General features: G+C 53.0%; 1 protein-coding gene across 9 annotated transcripts in view; it reads left to right on the forward strand.

The window, feature by feature from the left end:
• The first annotated feature begins 616 nt into the window (after nucleotides 1–616).
• Nucleotides 617–18530, forward strand: part of PCNT (pericentrin) — a 97864-nt gene continuing 79950 nt past the window's right edge. For 2 of the 9 annotated variants that reach the window (XM_033856287.2, XM_073804610.1), the window contains exons 1-8: nucleotides 619–2377; nucleotides 5008–5214; nucleotides 10375–10452; nucleotides 11960–12161; nucleotides 13716–13771; nucleotides 14686–14860; nucleotides 15309–15445; nucleotides 17366–17477. In XM_033856287.2, the coding sequence (XP_033712178.1) occupies nucleotides 2321–2377; nucleotides 5008–5214; nucleotides 10375–10452; nucleotides 11960–12161; nucleotides 13716–13771; nucleotides 14686–14860; nucleotides 15309–15445; nucleotides 17366–17477 (1024 nt within the window). In that variant the 5' untranslated portion in view covers nucleotides 619–2320. Of the gene's footprint in view, nucleotides 2378–2412; nucleotides 2873–2892; nucleotides 3238–3585; nucleotides 3721–5007; nucleotides 5215–10374; nucleotides 10453–11959; nucleotides 12162–13715; nucleotides 13772–14685; nucleotides 14861–15308; nucleotides 15446–17365; nucleotides 17478–18530 lie in introns of those variants that run through there. The other 7 variants (XM_073804614.1, XM_073804611.1, XM_073804609.1 and 4 more) reach the window with 7 other exon arrangements.

Consider the following 18530-nt stretch of genomic DNA (forward strand, 5'->3'; position numbering starts at 1 on the left):
CTGCTAGTGTTGCCTGCCTACCCCTGGTCTTAGGAGGCCACCGCCGCGTGTCTGTGAGCCGAGACTGCAAGCATCACTCACCACACAGAGGGCTATGGTCTGACACAGGAGGAGGTTGAACTTCCAGGGCTCCCGGAAGGTTTGTGTAAGTTGCGGCTGCTTCGACTCACACGTTCACACAGGTTGAAAGGTGAGCGTGTGTCAGTAAAGTCGCTACAGCACGTTCGTGGAGGAGCGCAGTTACTGGCACTCAGTCTCAGAGAGCAGACAGGGGGCACACGGCCCGCACACACACCCTACTGCACTGAAGGCACAGGAGCGAAGGAAACACGGACCCCGCAGCGTGTTCGCCGGACACCCCTGCACGCTAACCCGCAGCAGCGCTGCTTGATACGCCACCTTTTCTCCGGCTGCCGCTTGCAGCGCTGTCATCCTACCCAGCTCTACCCCGGCCAGATCTGACGCGGGGGCAAGTTTGTGGGTGTTTTCACTTCTCACACAGGGAAACCGAGGCACAGCTGCTTAGGGGCTTCCTGTGTTTCTTCCTGAGTTTGCGACCCCCCCGCCATTTAGGTAACCATCACCAGTTGATGAGAGCATCCCCCCACCCCACCCTCCGCGAGGGAACGCTCACCCAGGCACATTTACGCTACAGTAACAAGAGATGCCAACAACACGCTTCGGATCAGTGTCAGTTAGTCAGAGCTTATCAGCTTCCAATGAGCCTGATAACTGTAGCAGCATTTGATTGTTAATCAAAACCGTGGGCTAGGAATAAAAACCTCGCCTTACTTCCTCATCTGGACAAACAGGCTTAAGTGGAGTCTGAAGCTAAGGAACAAACAATGATTTCATGAGACTCCAATTCCCACACGGACCATGAATTCATAACCCACATCACATTCTTTCTTTTTAAAAAAATTTTTAACAGGCTATCTTTTTGAGCAGTTTTAGCTTCACAGAAATTTGAACCGGAAGTACAGCACGTTCCTTTTTAATAACCATTTACAATATATTTGGATTGATTTACCCAAACGTTTCAAGGCCTTAAAACTTTTCCATGTGAGAAGAGACTTTTTTGCCTTTCACTGAAACAGCTCTCTCCCTCTGGTGATCTAGAACTGCGCACAATTACTGTATCATTTAAAATTGCATCCTTACAGGCCTCTTGGCAAGTGGCCCTATGGAGCCCCTTCCACGCTGGGGTTCCAGGGGTTGTCCTAACAGGAATACACTTGTATTCCGGGTGTGGGTTTGCCTTTCCTGCCCGCAGGGCCTCAGCCTGACCCTCTCTGAGTTTCTCACTGCATGGGGTCCCTGCTAACACTCTTTGACGCAGGGCACTGCTTTATGGCAGCGGTGCCAGAGTGGACCCTTGACTGTGCAAGCTGGGGGCAGACGCCTTAAACCAGAGCCCTCGATATGGCACTGTATCCCCAGTGGGAAGAATCCATGGGTCCAGGAGTGGCAGCACCGCCGGTGGCTTCCTGTCCCTGTAGCTCTGGGCTCCGTGGGTTGGGGATGCCGGCCCCGATTCCCACTGACTAACTCTGGCCGCCCCCGGCATTCCGGTTCTGTGGGTCCAGGCGCCAGCGGGACCCAAAGGAGGGACTCCTAGGAACGGAATCAAGTGATTTTGCTGGCTGTCTGCGATCGTGACACGAACAGGGCCACCATCCCGGTCGCCGAAAGGACCCCTGGAGACGAAAGTTTGGGTCCTGCCATCCCCGGGCACAGCCACAACCCGGAGCGATTTTACGGGCAGCCCTGAGCTGGCGCACGCATGCAGTGGGGCCCGGCCTCCTGGGCTGTCCCCGGAGGCTCGCGAAGCTTGACTCAACTGGACACCGGCGCAGACTCCCCCCAGGGCGGCCTCAACCTCGCGGGAGCGCGAACCGGCCTCCGCGCCAGTCCCAGCCGGGCCCGACGACCCACGTGCGCGGGGTCCTTCAAACCGACCAACCACAGAGAGCGCCGAGGCTGCCGCGCCCCGCTCAATGGTCCTGCCCGAAGAGGCGGGAGCGTCTATGCGCCAATCGGAGGAACGGACGCAGGGGCGGAGCTCCGCCGGGCCGCGCCTCCTTGAGGGCACCTCCCTGAACGCGCGTGCGCGAGGGCAGGACCGCGGCCCCTGATTGGCCGCGGGCCGGGGGTGCACGCCCCGGGGCGGGGCCTAACGCGGGGCGGGCCCACGTCTGCGTGACAGTTGTCGCGGGGGGAGGGTGAGCCCAGGCAATGGGGAGGGAGTGTAAATAGAGCGAAGGCGGCAGCGCATCGGCCCCTTCACCTCCCGGCGACCTGCGAAGACCCCCGGAGTAAGATGGAAGAAGATGAGCAAGAGCAGCGGCGCAGAAAAGTGGAGGCCGGGAGAGCGAAGGTAAACGGCAGCGCCTCCTCCCCTCGCTGTCCCGGCGTGGGCTCCACAGGGCGGGCTCCGGTGCCTGCCACCGCCCCCTGCCAGGAGCGGACGCGGCCAGGAGGGGACCGCTACCGCCGCACTCTTGCCCTTTCCGCCGACTGGGCTGGAAGCCGCCCCTTGGCCGCCGCCATCTTGAATCCGCCGCCCTCTGCTTGGGCCCGCCCCCGCCGTAGCCACAGCCAATCAGCGGCCGGGGGCGCGCGGCGCTTCGCGGAGAGGTCGGGCGCGGGGTACGCCGGGACTGGCGGGGCTGCGCTTACGCCGGGCAGGGGCGGGGCCGTGGGAGGCGGGCGTCCCGGCCCCTCCCCTCCCACCGGGACCCCCACCCCCCCAACCCCAGCCCCGACCACCCCCGGGGAACTGCCAGAGGAGCCGGCGAGGCGGCTTCATTGAGAGACAGTGGTGTCCTCCGGACGCGGCGTCCCTGACGGCCGCCCGCTCCCGGAGCCCGAGGTGCGGGGACGGGCGCTGTCACCACACCTGCGCTCTTGTGCACACCTACTGGCACCTGCGCGTCTCCCTGTCCTCGCCCGGATTCCTGGAGGGCTTGGAGGCCGGGACTCCCTGCAGTTGGGCGACACGGGCGCTCCCCCTAGGGCTCAGCTCAGCTTCCATCCGGTTAAAACGACGTGCAGAGATCGTTTTACACGGAATTCTGCAGTTCTTTTTGCTATAGAAGTTCAGAGTGGTGTTCCCGAGGACGGGACTTGTTCACCCTGTGGAATGCCTCCCACCGACCCACGCCCTGGTGTCGGGGCTCCTGAAACGCCTGTGCCGCCTCCTCGCTGCTTGGGGCCCAGGTGGACAGTCCTGGGCAGGTGAGGGCGGAGGGCCTCTGCCGGGGCCGCCCCCCGCGCCGGGCCTGGGAGCTCCAGACGCCCGGACGGAGCCTCCTGGGAGGTGTCACGTCCCTGCGCTGCGGATGCCCCCGGGAGCTCTGTGCGGTCCCGGAGTGGGCCTTTGTCATCCACGTAGGCATCGTCCGGTACTCACTGTTCTGGGCGTGTTGTGGCCATTGAACCGTTTACCGACCAGAAGCGGGCCCTAGAGACAGTGGAGAAAGCCTGGGCGCGTGTGCTGTGCCGCCCTGGCCCACCCCACTCCGGCTGTCGTGGGGAGCCGCTGTGCAGTGCCCGCGACTATTAGGCAGAGCCCTGCGAGGTTGCTGTTTGAGGTCAGACGTGGTCAGACATTGGGAATTTCACATGGATCAGCCAGCAGGGGTGTTCAGTTCCGTGCTAGTTCCTTCCCTTGAGGAAACCACAGGGCCACTGCATTAAAGGGAACACTCAGAACACATGGTGAGTGGTGTGAGGTGGTGACAGGCAGAGGACAGAGCGGCCTCCTTGGGCTTCCTGTGCAGGTCAGACTTCCGACTGGGGTTTGAAGAGTGAGGCTGTAGTGTGTTTTTTCCCCTTTGCATGTGCCTGGCACGTAGGAAGGAGATTGGAAGCGAGCCGGAGTTTAATACTCACCGTTTTCCCTGCGCTCACCATGGTTTGTAAATGTGCCTAAATGTTGCTTGAAGGAGCATTAATGGTGATGAGAAGATTTCACCTTGGGAGAAGAAACAGATGCCTCTTCTTGGGTGACCACAGGCCAGAGACTGGGTCTGTGATGCAGGAAGGGATCTCACAGACGGTTAGATTTGATGGAGTTGGGCACAAAATAAACGAATCTGGGACTGGTTTTGAAGGCAGTGTCTGTTCTTGAGAGACGGTTTCTCTCACTTAAATTGCCTTTTGTGATTTTCCTATGTCCATGAAATTGTGCACTTCTGTTATCATTTATACAAACATTTGTTAGATGCATTTACTTTTATGACCAGAGTTGTCATTTGAAGGACCTTGTCCTCCTGTGAAAAGCTGACGTTAGCTATCCTACCTTTTGAATAAGGTGCTAGTGGGAGATGGTGTGTGAACAGTCTAAACCCTCAGATTTGTGGGACTGAACAGAGCCAGGTGTGCCTTCTGATGGGGACATTCTGCGGAGGTCCCTGGTGCTTTGGTGAGCTGCGTCATGAAAAATAGAACATCTGATTCCAAAAAGGAGGATGTTAGATTGACCTGGCTTAATTAATTTTTTGCTATTTCTGTACCTTGTCTCAGAATCTATGGCAAGGAAGTTTTGGCTAGGCTATGTATTTCCCTGATTGGGGAAAATGGGGCAAAAAGGGAGAATTTAGCTTTTCTAGATAGTTTTAAACCTTAAACATGCCTTGATTAAGCTGTCAGTTTTTTAAATAGATGTACTTTTTAATTTTTGAATTTTTCTGTAAACTGTCAGGGGTTGGGACAGCTATTCTGCCCGTCAGCCTTATTGCTTTCCTTTGTCCGGAGGCATCATTAACAGTCCTTAATGTTAGATTCTTTGGTGTCATTCTGAGCTTTAACTCCCAGTATCGTAGATGTTAATGGAGGTGGTGTTTCTGGGACGGGGCCTGGTTGATGTGAGTCTGGCCAGGTGTGGCCGTGTGGACTGAGCCAGCCCCAGAGCCTCATGTGCCCCACAAGCTTGCTGTCTTTGTGGTTCTGTTACTTTTTCCTCACTTACCTTTGTCTCTACTACCTCTCCACGTTTTTGCGCAGCTTGCTCACTTCCGACAGAGAAAAACAAAAGGTGACTGTGCGCATTCGAAGAAAACGCCGGCGAAGAGGAAGGGCGCGGCTGTCGATGCGCCTGACCAGGAGGAGAGTCCGGTAGCTGCGGCCGAGGCTGCCGGACTCCTGGGAGGCCGGGCCGTTGGCAAGAACGCGTCGTGCAGCGACACCCCTGATGGCGCAGGAGCCCCTCAGGTAGATCTGCTCGGCTCTGTGTTCTCACGTTTTGCTTATCTCCTGGTTATTGCTAGCGTAATTTACTAAAAATGGTCTTAGGTCTGTTTTTGCCTATCAAAAGTGGGGAAAGGGGGTTTTATTTTATCTTGCAAAAGTGGCGTATATTTTTGTGGTTTCACTTCTAATTAAAGATTTTTCTGCACCCCATGATTTTGAGAAATTTGGGGCGAACTGTTTGAAGGCAGGGGTCAGTATTGGTGCTGTGCGTGGTAGCGGGAGTTTGACAAGTGTGGGTTCCTCGGGTGTGGCTGTGCATCAGCCCCCCTGACAGGTATCTTTGGACACTTAAGCCGTAATATCCCTTCACCTGCTGTCAAATCCACCTACTTGTTGGTCTTTGTCCTTTCCCTCCTTTCTGAATGTGGGGTGAGGAGGGCAGGGCTGAAGGTGTCACAGAAATGGTGTCTTGTCTGTTGCTTGAGGCCCTGTGAGCTGCAGGGGCGGGTGTGGACCTGGGTGTTGAGGGTGCATGGCCTCCCTGGGCCTCCTGGTTGCCTGCATGCGGGTCTCCTTGGGGCCTCCTCTCGTGTGTGCACTTGAACTGGGGGTACCCCTAACTTGTGTGCAGCAGGGCCGGGGCAGCTGTTTGCTAGAATGAGCTGAAAACTGGTGGTTGAGGGCAGAATTTGACTCCAAGTCATGCTGTGTCTGGACGGCCTTATTGCAAAAAAAGGAATGATTGCTAGCATATAAAGTTTATGATATTCTGCCTACAAACGTATTATAGAATGTTCCTTCTTTGGAAAAATTGGAAGACCTCGCCGTGGCGTTCCGACTTTGCCCGGGGAGCAGCTGCCCAGAACTCTGGTGCCTGAGTCTTTGGACCAGCCTGTGCCCACCTCACTCTGCTTCCACTCCCTGTGGTCTGAGGGACCTGAGGCTGGATGTTAGTTTCGGTTCGTGTTCGTGCTCTTGTTGCTTCTCTGGGGTCGAGCTGCGGGTCACAGCTGAGTCCACGGAAGCCACGTTGAGAGCGCTGAGCCCTGACCCTCAGTGGCTTTGCTCTGTATGCTTCCTGCTTAGGCTCTTTGAGGAGAAAGCCTCGCAATGTAAATCATCATTTATTAATTTCATATTTTTATTTTCAAATCAGACAAGTCTTTTTTATTTTAAGTTAAAGGTTTTGTGGTTTTTAGCTTTTCATTTTAAAATGTCAGACCCACAAAAAAAATTGCAAAAAATAACACAGAGTTCCTGGAGATCCCTCACCTAGCTTCCTGAAATATTGACACCTATGTAATCATAGTATAAATCACATCAGTTTTAGTTAACATTGAAACAATACTGTGAGCTGATTGATAGAGCTTATTCTACTTTTTCCGATTTTTCTGGTCCAGGATTCTGTATTGCATTTCAGTGCCTTGTCACCTTAGTCTCCTCCAGTCTGGTCAGTTTCTCAGTCTTCCTTTGTGTTTTGTAAGTTTGACACTTGTGGCGTCCTAGCTAGTTATGTTGTAGGATCCCTGTCAGTTTGGGTTTGTTTGATGTTTCCTTCCGATTGAAGTCAGGTTGTGCATTTTGGCAGGAACACGGTGGAAGTGATGATGATGTCTGCTGAGTGCATCCTGAGAAGAAGCACAGGTGGTGTGGTGGTAGCTATGTCTCACTACTGGGGGGCCTGCCAGATTTCTGCTGACAGAGAAGTTTTTGTTTTCCCCTTTGTAGTTAATAAGTATATTATGAGGAGGTACTTAGAGACCCTGTAAATACTCCATTTCTCATGGTACTTTCCATTAGTTTTAGCTTCTATTGAAGATTCTTGCCTGCAGTAATTACTGTGATGGTGTTGGCCAAATGATGACTTTGTTTCCATCATTCCATCTACATATATTAATTGGCGTTTTACTCTAAGGAGGAACTGTTGCTTCTCCGCAATTTATTTATTCAATTATTTATATCAGTATGGACTCCTAGATACTTATTTTATTATGGGTTTTAATCCATCATATCCATGTTTATTTTGTTGCTGAAATACATACATTTGGCCACTGGGAGTGCCTTTGAATTGGCATGTGACCTTTTAACATGCCCTCATCATTTTCTGGCGCCTTAATTCCTGGCACCAAGATTTTCTAGGCTTATTTTGCCCTTTGCTGCTGCAGCCCCAAACCAGCCATTTCTTCAAGGAGCCCTGGTTCCTTTCGGTGGAGAATGGCTTTAGAATCCAGGATCTGGGCGCTAGGTGTGCTTACTGCTTGCGGGGTATGGCTGCTTCTAGGCTGTTTCAATAGACAGAGCCAGAAAGTGTAAATGTGCGTATATACACGCACATCTGTGTCTATCTGTCTATTTGCATGTATAATCAAAACCATGCGTTCACACCAATATCTTCCGTTCCAGTCCAACAGCACAGAATTTATTCTAGCTTTTCCCCTCTGCTTATTTTTAGCTCCTTTTTCCCATAGTGAGAAATTGGGGAAAAGGCTTATCTACAGTATCTTTACTTATTTGCTCTATCTTAAAATACACACAGAGTAATTTCAGAATTGCTACTTCTCATGCCAGTAAACACAGATTTACTAACTACAGAATGTTTGTTTACACAGCCATCCGCCACTTCTCGAAAGCTCCTTTACACCACTTCACTTTTACAAAAGATCTACATTAGTACCCGTTTTTGCTAACAGAAAGAAATTCAAGGAGGATTTTCAGTTTTATGAAGAAATCTAATTGCTTCTTTACCTTTATGCCATCTTGGTTTATGAAAGCTTTCATAGGAATGCTCTATTTTTGGTAGTGGGGGAAACCTGTAGTTGTTTTTGTCTTTAGTTTTCCAAAGTTTATTGTTTAGCATTCCCAGGTTATTTGTTAGATATATGTACTTTGAATATTTTTCCTAGTCTTGCTTACCTTGCTTAAGTTGCTTTCTTAATGTGTCTTGTGATAAGCCAATATTCTTAACTTTGATGTTGAATTTATCATTTTTTCCTATGGTTAGTGACTTCTGTGTCCTGTCCAAACGGTCTCCCCTAGTCCTGAGGTTGTGAAGGTAATCCCCAGTGTCTTCTTGAGGCTTGATGGCCTGGTTTCTATGTTTAAGTCTGTGATCCATCTCAAGTTACTTTCTGTGTATGGAGCACTGTGACTTTTAGAAGAATGGTTTAGTTTTGCTGGTTTTGAGTGTTTTATAAATAAAATAATCCGGTATGCATGTCCTGAGTCTGGGTCTTCTTATCCAGCATCCTTTAGGAGTTAAAGGCTATAGTTCTTTCATTTTCGTTGTTGTATAGTATTTTGCTGTATGGATGTACCTTGGTTTTTCTGTTCCGCTGTTGATTGGCATTTGCTGTGAACATTCTCATACAAGTCTCTTGGTGTCTGTGTGAACACGTTTCTATGGGGCCGTAATTAGGTATTTAATGTCTGAGTCAGTATTTAGGTATACGTTCAACTTGTGTGTGTTGAGCTGTGTTTTAAAACAGTTGTTCAGTTTATATTTTCAGTGGTGGCATGTGAGTGTTTTCCTTGTTCTATAACACCTGTGATTGGTGTTAACATTTGTTTTCTATTTTAACAGTTTTGGTGGGTGTGGAGTGGAGTGTATTTTAGCGGAGTGCAAGCTTAGTCAAACATTCCAAAAAAATCAGTGTGATTCACTTAAGAGACTAAAGGAGAAAAGTCATATGGTCTTCTCAGTTGATTTAGAAAAAGTGTGTTCTGCGAGAGAATGACCTGTAATTTTCCTCTCTTGTCAGGTTTTTGTGTTGAGGTTATGTTGGCCTCATGTGACGAGCTGAGAGGGTCCTTTGCTCTGTGGATGAGCTGGTGTAAGATGGTGGAGCTGTTGGGGACTGAAGCTTTCTTTGTGGAAAGACCTTTAATTGCAGAGTCAACTTACTGAACAGTTACCATACTATTCAGTTGTGCTTTTTCTCAGAATGTGTCCTTCTAATCTTCCAGTTTGGGGTATGAAGTTATTCGTAGGAATACTCTTCTGTGGCGTCAGTGTTGACGACCCTTTTCAGTTTTGTTTGTCCTTAGATATGTTTTTTGTTCTGTTTGTTTGTTTTGGCCACACCCTGCAGCATGCGGAGTCTAGTTCCCCAGCCAGGGATGGAATCCGCACCCCCTGCAGTGGAAGCTCGGAGTCCTAACCACTGGACCATCAGGGAAGTCCCTGAATTGTCAGTTGAAAGCAGGCTACTGAGATGGCCTCTCAGTCACTTAGAAAACTGGAGGGTGGATGAGTTCACTGTTCCTCGTCCTTCTGGGTGGTTCCCTCATTCTTCTGTTTCCTCATTATTTAAGGTGGTGTTGGCATGGTTGGGAATAATCGAGTGTGACAGAACAATCCTTAGGATGATGAAATAGCATCATGATATGGGAGAAGCAAGGTTGCTCAGATCCGTTTTGTGTCTTAGATAAATGCAGGGGTCTGGTAGTAATTGCAAAGTAAAATGTTTTACTCTAGGAAAAAAAAAAGTAAATTTTCTCATTGTTCTTTGGAAGACCTGTAAGAAGGAATAAAATTATGCCAGTCCTCTCAAGCAGTTATAACTGACCAGAAAAGAAACTTGATAAGTGCAGTTAGGTCCAGCAGACGCTAACGCTCACCCTGACAGCGGCACAGTGATGTGTTCGGGGCTGGAGGTGCAGGTGAACATGGGGGTGGAAGCTGCCCGGGAGTCGCCAAGTCGTGCGCACTGAGCCTTCCTGCAGATAAAAGCCCCAATTCTTGTAAACTTATGGTTCAAAACTATTGGGAGAAAAGTCATTGGAAAGCTTTAAACTCAATTTTGAGGTGATTTACAAAAAGAAACTAAAAATACTATTCTGCAAATTATTAAGGAAAAGATTTATCTAAAGGAAAATCTTTAAGATGAAATATTTGAATTTATATAAAATTAAGAGCTTAGAAAATATGTGTTGAGCAACTAAAGTTTAGCGATTTGTGTTAAGTACGCGGTGAAATAAAGAAGCAGAATTCGTTAAAAATAGGGCAGCGACATCATTAGGGAAGCAAGTTACATAAAAAATGTTTAGAGCGTGAGATTTGTGTAGGAGGAGAGTACTGCAGATGGAACTGGCGGGCCTGGAGGCGGGCAGGGCCGGCGGGGGGGCGGCAGCGGCGGGCTACCCCTGGAGCCGCTGTGGATGCTCCTGGCCCTTCCCCTCCAGCTGCAGGAGCCCGGTGGAGCGGGGACGCCGCAGAAGCTGGAAGACGACAGTCCGGAGCAGCCTAGGGTGATGACGAAGGTATGCCTCTCCTGGGTTCTCGGTTAAAGTGTGTCCCGGTTGGGGACGCCTCCCTTGCGTGCGTGGGGGCCGGAGCCAACTGAGGAAGCTGGGGGCGGTCTTCCTGTGACCTTTGATCTTGGTGGTGGGCGTGGAAGGGAGAGTCGCCCTTCCTTCACTGAGGGTCCTGTGGGGTCAGCGTGCCTCCTGGACCTGGCCCTCGATGCCCATGCCCATGTGGGCAGCCCTGCACGCGAGACACACTGGGGGACGGGCTTGTCGGCTGGGCGCTGGTCTTACCATCCCAGTTCGTACCACAGTGCTTGGTGTGACTTCCATGAGTGTTGAATTGATTACTTTTCTTTAATCCATTCATTTTTTTCGCGGTATGCGGGCCTCTCACTGCTGTGGCCTCTCCCGTTGCGGAGCACAGGCTCCGGACGCGCAGGCTCAGTGGCCACGGCTCACGGGCCCAGCCGCTGCGCGGCATGTGGGATCTTCCCGGACCGGGGCACGAACCCGTGTGCCCTGCATCGGCAGGCGGACTGTCAACCACTGCGCCACCAGGGAAGCCCGCAAGTTTGGTTTTTAGTCTGCATTATTGCAGGAGAAATGTGGCTCAGAGGAGGGCCTGGCAGGGCCTGGAGCAATGGTCTCTACAATTCAGGGGCAGGGCGGTGCTGGACCCTGCTCCCTGCTGCCCACCCTGAAGCGAGCACCCTCCTGGCTTCTGTGCCGATTCTGACGTAGAGCTTTGTGTGAATGGATCAGACGTGGTTCTGGTCCTCTCTCTCCTTTACCTTCAGCATCTTTGCATCCTTCTATTTGAGATGTGTGCCTGGTGAGCAGCATAGGGTTGATTTTTAACTGACTCACAGTTACTGGGCAGTGATTCCCTTATATCTAATGTAATCGCTGATGCGCTTGTACTTACATCAGACGTTTGATTGGGCTTTCTATTTGTCCTGCCTGTTTTGTTTCTTTCTTTTCTCCTTTTTGCCTTCTTTGGATTATTTTTTATCAGGGGATTAAAAAAAAATTCTGCCTTTGTTCATTTTGAAGTAATAATATACAGTTTCTATTCTTTTAATGGTGAGGTTATTAAATACAACATATATACTTATCTAAGTCTAAATTTAATCAACAGCTTCACCTTCCTCTTGCATAGTAGTTACTGAAACTCCATTTATACTTCCCTCAACCTCCGTTTTGGTCACAGTCTTTTTCTTAAGTGTAAAGCGCTCATAAATTTTACCATCTTAACCATTTTAGGTGCACAGTTCATTGGTGTTTTCATGTACATTCACACTGTTTTGCAACCGTCAGCACCATCCGTCTCCAGAACTCTTCTCATCTTGTCAACCTGAAACCCTGTCTGCTAAGCGACGTCCCCCAGCCCCTGGCAGCCGCCATTCTACCTTCTGTCTCTGTGACTTGGCGATCCTACGTGCTTCACGGCAGTGGGGCAGTGCAATCGTGTAGTTGTCTCTTGGGCCTGGCTTATCTCACTGCACTTGGTGTCCTCCAGGAGCTGGAGCTGGAAGTGCTGCGCCTGAGCCTGAGCGACATGCACACGGCGCGGCTGGAGCTGACGCAGGCGCACCTGCAGCGCGAGAAGGAGGCGGCGCTGGCCGAGCTGCGTGCCGAGCTCGCCGGGCGGCACGCGCAGGAGCGGGCCCTGCTGCAGAGCCGCGCGTGCAGGGAGCTGGAGCTGGTCCGGGAGGAGGCAGGTACGCTCGGCGCCCGGCCCGCGGGTGTCGTCGGAGGCGCCTGGCTTCTGAGCTGTGCTTGGGCCTCTGTGTGCGACCAGGCCTCGTGGAGCCCGCCCCCGCCCCCGTCCCCCCCTGCGCCCTGTGCCAGGTGGCGGCTCAGGTGCCTCTCAGTCTGGCGATGTGCTGGCCTCAAGGTGAACTTATATGATTTCATTTTAATGTTTCTTGGTATATCTTTTGTTAGTACTTTTTTTTTTCTTTGTGGTGCGCGGGCCTCTCAGTGTTGTGGCCTCTCCCGCTGCGGAGCACAGGCTCTGGCCGCGCGGGCTCAGTGGCCATGGCTCACGGGCCCAGCCGCTCCGCGGCATGTGGGATCCTCCCAGACTGGGGCACGAACCCCCGTCCCCTGCATCGGCAGGCGGACTCTCAACCACTGCGCCACCAGGGAAGCCCTGTTAGTACTTTTTGTAAAAATCATACGTAGTAGTTTTATTGAGCTGTAATTCATGTACCACACGATTCACCCACTTAAAGTGTTTAAAGGCAGCACTTTGGTGGCTTTTCGTGTTTTCATGCTTAGAACGTTCTTCCCCCGGAGAAGAAACCCTGGCCCGTTTCCCTGTGATCTGCCCCGGTTGCAGAGTCTGCCTCTCCTGGGGGCCCACCCACCTGGAGGAGCAGCCTTGTCAGTCCTTTGATGCCTTGCCTGTTTCTTCACCTAGATTCAGGCAAACACGAGGAGATAGTTCCACGTCCTCCCCTGCTTTTGTTAAATTTTAAAAATACGAAATATGCCTTCCTTAGTTAGGCCTGTTCGATGCTGTTTCCTCCATGTGCACCCCTGGGAACGGTCCCCCGAGAGGCCCACCCTGCCGTCGGGTCCCTGAAGCTCTGCTGCAGGTGGGGCCCCTGTGGACCCGGCGGGACCTGCCCTCGGAGGCTGGCTTCTGGGCCTTTGCGTGATTTCTGGAGTTGTCCAGGCCGCCTTCCCCGCGCCCAGGGCTTGCTTGCTGTCGCCTGGTGCTATTCCTCCCCAGCCCCACGCTTGGCCGCGCCCGCTAGTCCAGCCTCCTCTGCCTAGCACCTCCTTTCTTGTGCTTCTTCTCTCAGGCGGGGAGCTGTTGGGACCTAGAACGTCTTTACCTCTCTCCATTTACTTGTGGTCCAGCACCCAGCCTGGAAGCTGGCTCAGTGGGATCCTGGACTATGGGGCCCTGGGTGCACAGTGGCCTAGTGTGGAGTGGACGGGCCGAGGTCCCCGTAAGCAGAAGGATGATGCAGGCTCAGCGCTCAGTGATCTGTGCAGCCCCAGAGTTGGCCTCGCCCGGTCCTCCTGGACTGTGGCTCTGGCTGGACGTCACCCGTCCTTTGTCAGGCATGAGTGTGATTTGCTAATTAACCCAGACATCATCACCTGCTTGTTTCTCACAGATGTGTTCTGTCCTGTTAATGTCGGCAAGTGTTCGGTGGAGCGGCCAGAGGTGCCGGGAGCCTTCTCGTTTCCTGGGGGATCAGATTGTGGAAAAGTCTGAGCTGCGGTGATCTGAGCGACTTTTTATGTTTCTCTTGCAGCTGACCTGAAGGAGAAGCTACAATCAGAAATGGAGAAAAATGCCCAGATGATAGAGGTACACAGGATAAGAAAATTCATTCCGTGTACGCGGTATTTCCCTCATCCCCACCCGGGACCCCTCCCCTTGATTCTGACAAAATGCAGTCAGAGCTGGAGTCGCGGGGGTGAAGCACGGTGCGCTGCTTTCTCTGCACAATGTGAATTCATCACAGCAGCTGGTTGTGGGCTTTTGTGTTGCCTGGTGTGATGCGAGTCTCTTTCCTCCCATCTGGTTCTGAGCAGCCCTGTGGCGCGGCCCTGGCTGTGCTTGGGACACAGACCTTGGTCCTCACGGACGGGAGATGTGGACGCCACAGAGGTGGTGATCAAGTGACGTGTACGGGCCTCGGGGAACCACGGGGGGTGGGGGGTGGGACGAGCGTGACTCTTGCCACCCATCCCTTTCTCAAGGCTACGCTTGTAGAAGGGCCGTTGGCGCTGGTGATGGCCGAGGAAGTGTGTAGTGTTAGGGGATGTGTGACGTCAGACCGAGGGGAGCCGTGTGCCCTGGCCACTCTGGACAGGCGGTGGGTGGAGGATGGCCTTGTGCCCCAGCCCCTGCCCTCTGAGCTGGACAGAGGGGACTCGTTTCTTAGGGCGCCTGGGACAGCGCCTGACCCCGTCAGAGCTCGACGGTGTCGCTGTAGTGCCCGGGTCTTGCGTGGGGGAACGGATGCCTGTCTTGCCGGCCGAATTCCTGTGCTTTTGCTCAGCGACCAGTTCTGTTTCTGGCAGGTGGTCCTGGTTCTCGTGTCCTGGGCTGTTTGCCTGCAGGTGCTGCTGTTCCTGTGTGACTGGACGTCCCGAGCTGTGTCCTGTACTCGCAGTCTGGTCTGGGCGGGGGTGACGGTTTTCGAATGTGCAGTTGAAATTTTTTTACCGCAGTAATAAACTGTTGGCCATCATCTACTTTCTCCTTATTTAAATTAGACCCTGAAGCAAGACTGGGAATCCGAGAGAGACTTGAGCTTAGAAAACCTACGCCGAGAATTATCGGAAAGGCATCGGTCAGAACTGGAGAATTTACAAAACCAGTTTAAGAAAGAATTGGCAGAACAGAAGGCTGAGTTGGAGAAGGTTTTTCAAGACAAAAATCAGGCTGAATGTGAGTCTCTCATTAAAATGAGCAAGTTTGGAAGGGGACTGAGTTTTCGTGTGTCGTCCCAGAAACAGTGCCGTGTGATTGGCTGGCAGGAGAGTCAGCCGTGGGGTCCCTCCTCGTTGGTCACAGGCATCTCAGGTTCCCTAAACCTTCCGAAACCTTCATTTCAGAGAAATCTTTTGCAGACAAACAAAATCTTTTGTTCTTCTACTAAATTGCTCCTGAAAAAGTAGTTTGTGATTGTTCTCTTTCTGTTACACGGTGGGGCCCAGCGGTCAGTAGCTGCTGTCTGCTGGCCTGTGGCTTCCCTTCCCTTCCTCCCCGAAGAGAGCAGGGTCCTGAGAACGGGGTCTGGAAGAGCCTGGGGGGCCCGCTGTGCCTGCAGCCGCCCCTGCCGAGGAGGAGGACGCTGTGCCGTCACAAGCTGAGTGAGGCCCGTGCCCCCCTCCAGTTTCCCTTCAGACTCAGGAGGCTCAGCATGAGGCGGCCCTGAGCAAGTTACGCGCGGACCTGCAGTTGGAACACTGCCAGTACGTGGAAGACCTGGAGCTGAAATTCAGAGAAAAGGAAAAGGAAAAGCAGCTTGAGGTAGAGGCCTTGTACGAGGGGGCTGGGGGAGATCTCGGACTGGGGTCCTTTCACGCTCTGTTGTTGCCTAAAGCTTAAGCCCTAATATGTGTATGTTTGTGTTTATTTCTAAATCGAGGTATAGTTCATTTACAATATTATGTACGTTTTAGATGGACAACATAGTGATTCACAATTTTTAAAGATTGTACTTCATTATAAAACATTGGCTGTATTCCCTGTGCCGTACAGTGTATTCTTGTAGCTGATTTTATACACAGTAGTTTGTACCTGTTAATTTCCTACCCCTAACTCGCCTCTCTCCCCATCCGTCTCCCCAGTGGTAACCACTAGTTTGTCCTTTATGACTGTGACTTTTTCTGTTTTGTGTACACGTTCATTTGTTCTGTTGTTCAGAGTCCACATATAAGTGATATCATACGGTATTTGTCTTTCTCTGACTTACTTCACTTAGTGTGACAGTCTCCAGGCCTACCCATGCTGCTGCAGATGGCAGCAGTCCTCTTCTGTGGCTGAGTCGTGCTCCATTGTACATATGCACCGTGTCTTCTTTATCCGTTCGTCTGTCGGCGGATGCTTAGCTTGCTTCCTGTCTTGGCAGTTGTAATAGTGCTGCTATGAGCATTGGCTGCATGTATCTTTGCGAATTAGTGTTTTCACTTTTTCAGATATATACCCAGGAGTGGGGTTGCTGGGTCATATGGTAGTTGTATTTTTAGTTTTTGAGGGACCTCCGTACTTTAAGCCCCCCTTTAAAGAGATCCTCAGTATTTGGTGGAGCTGGTAGGGAGCCATGTCAGCATATAGAGTCTGTGACTTTGACTTAATGATGGTGTTCAGTCCTACACCTGGAGAATTCGTGCCCTTGACGAGTGCCCCTGGGATGCCTACAGGCTCCAGCCATTAGGGGTGCAAGGGCACGTGCTCTGACCTTGACTCAATAAACAAGAAGTTAGCAAGAAACGTTTCTGTGGCGCACGTATTCAGAACTCTTTTCCATTGGAACTTTACATACCGAAATGTGGGTGATGTGGCCAGATCTCACTCAGGGACCTGAAGGGCCTTTATCACCAAGACCAAGAGTCAGGCAATGCCCCAAGCACTGGTTCAGGAATTAGAAAGGAAATAACTGGAAGACGGAGTTAGCCGAGGCCCGTGTGTGGGTTTGCAGGGAGGAGAGTCGTGGAGCCCAGGAGGAGCCGCGTCTGCGGCTCTCGCACCTGCTTCTCCCCGCTCTCCTCCAGACACAGGCCAGCTTGGCCGGGCAGGACCAGGGCCAGGCGGGGCCCTGCGGGCTGTCCCTCATCCAGGGAGAGAGGCGGCCGGAGGTGACCTTCTGCCCTGTGCCCTGGGTGAGGAGAGGCCCGTTCCACACGGCAGCAGAGCAGCCGCAGGCCAGCACCGCCCACGCTCCCCTGGAAGCGCTCGGCCCTGTGCTTGTGACTTGGGGGGCCGGGTGGCCACCCTGACCCAGGCCCCGGGAGGGCAGGTGGAGCCGCTCTCAGCTCCGGCGGTGCAGGGCCGCTGGCACTCGGCACGCACTTGGTGTGCGAGCTCTGTTCATCCCTGAAAGAGTCGCTTCCCGGGAAGGTTGAGCAGGGCACGCGGAGAAAACCACACAGGCCGCACGAGCGTGAGGGGGCCCGTGGCCACAGATGGAGGGGCCATCCACCCTCCCTGACAAAGCGGGGGGACAGGTCTCTGCTGGGAACGAGGCTGAGGCCTGGGAGGCGTCCACATGAGAGGCCGCGGTGGCCGCGCGTTCCTCTGGTCCGCTCTCGGGGCCGCCTGGAGGTGGGTGGGCTTGAGCTGAGACTGCGCGTGTTCACCTGGTGCCCATCGGGTGCTGCACGGGTATCACCGGCACTGCCTCGGGCCCGGGTCTTGGTCGGGCTCCCACACCATCGCCTTCTCTTCCAGTTGGAGAACCTGCGCGCCTCGTACACGGAGCTGCAGGCCCAGTCACAGGAGGAGATCCGGCGCCTGGGGGCCCAGCTGGAGTCTGCAAGGTCCAGCAGGCGGGAGCCGAGTGGTGAGGAGCCTCGCGTTCAGAATCCAGGTTCCCAGCGGCTAGGGCTGAGCTCCCCCTGCTGAAGCCCCGAGCTAGGACCTAACGGTTTTGCAGGCCCAAGAAGGTGGCTTAGTAAACTTCTGTGAATCTTGAGGTCTGCGGCTTCACGGTGCAGAGCTGCTGGTGGCAGCCTTGGCTTCCTCGCAGGCGCGTTGGTGAGCAATGACTCTGGCAGCCGGTGTCCTCGTGTGGACACGCACCGTTCACGTGTGCGACTGGGCTCACGCTGGGGCTTGGTTGAGCGCTGTCGAAACGCAGTTCTCAGTGGGCATTTGGGTCGTGGGTGTACACTGCCTCCTGGGTCCTGTGAGCTCACCTGCGTCAGGTGTTGTCAGGCTCCTGGGGCCCTGAGCTCTGGTTTGGGAGGGTGATGCCACGTTTACTGAGGGCAGCTCACCTGGGTCTCCCCCTCACAAGACCCCAAGTCAGAGGGGTCTCTGCTCGCCGGTGGCACCTTCAGAGGGAGGAGGTCACAAGACACGGGGCAGAGAGATGTGGGTTTGTCTCTCCAGACAGGCCTGGAACTGTAGGGTCTGCCCTTGTGCGTACATGTTACTGAGGAGCAAAGAGCAGAGTTACGAGAAGGGACCCGCAGTAACACCTGACGGTCTGGGTGGGTGGATAGGCCTCCCGTCCCCGCCCCAGCCAGGCTCCGGGCAGCCGCAGGCGGAGCTGGCGGACGGACCTGTGGCTGGGCTTCAGGCTCTCACACGGTTTCAGTTAGTGCGCCTTCCGCTGCACCCTCCCCCGTGCGTTTAAGGACCCTCATGGGGAACGTTGATTTGGGACGGTGACCTGTTTCCATCCCTGTTACTTGAAAGCTAATAACTAGCTCTGGTGGACTGGCTGGCAGCACCCTCTGGGTCAGAACTGTGAGGCTGACAGTTCTCTTACGGTCTGCATTACTGTTCTTTTGCCGTTAACAAAATACCACCAACTCAGCAGCCTGAAACCACCCAGGATCACCCACAGCCGAAGTCCAGATGTTGGGCTGGGCCTTGGCCCGGCTCCCTC

The sequence above is a fragment of the Tursiops truncatus genome, chromosome 4 (genome assembly GCF_011762595.2).
Source record: "Tursiops truncatus isolate mTurTru1 chromosome 4, mTurTru1.mat.Y, whole genome shotgun sequence".
Taxonomy (NCBI): domain Eukaryota; kingdom Metazoa; phylum Chordata; class Mammalia; order Artiodactyla; family Delphinidae; genus Tursiops; species Tursiops truncatus.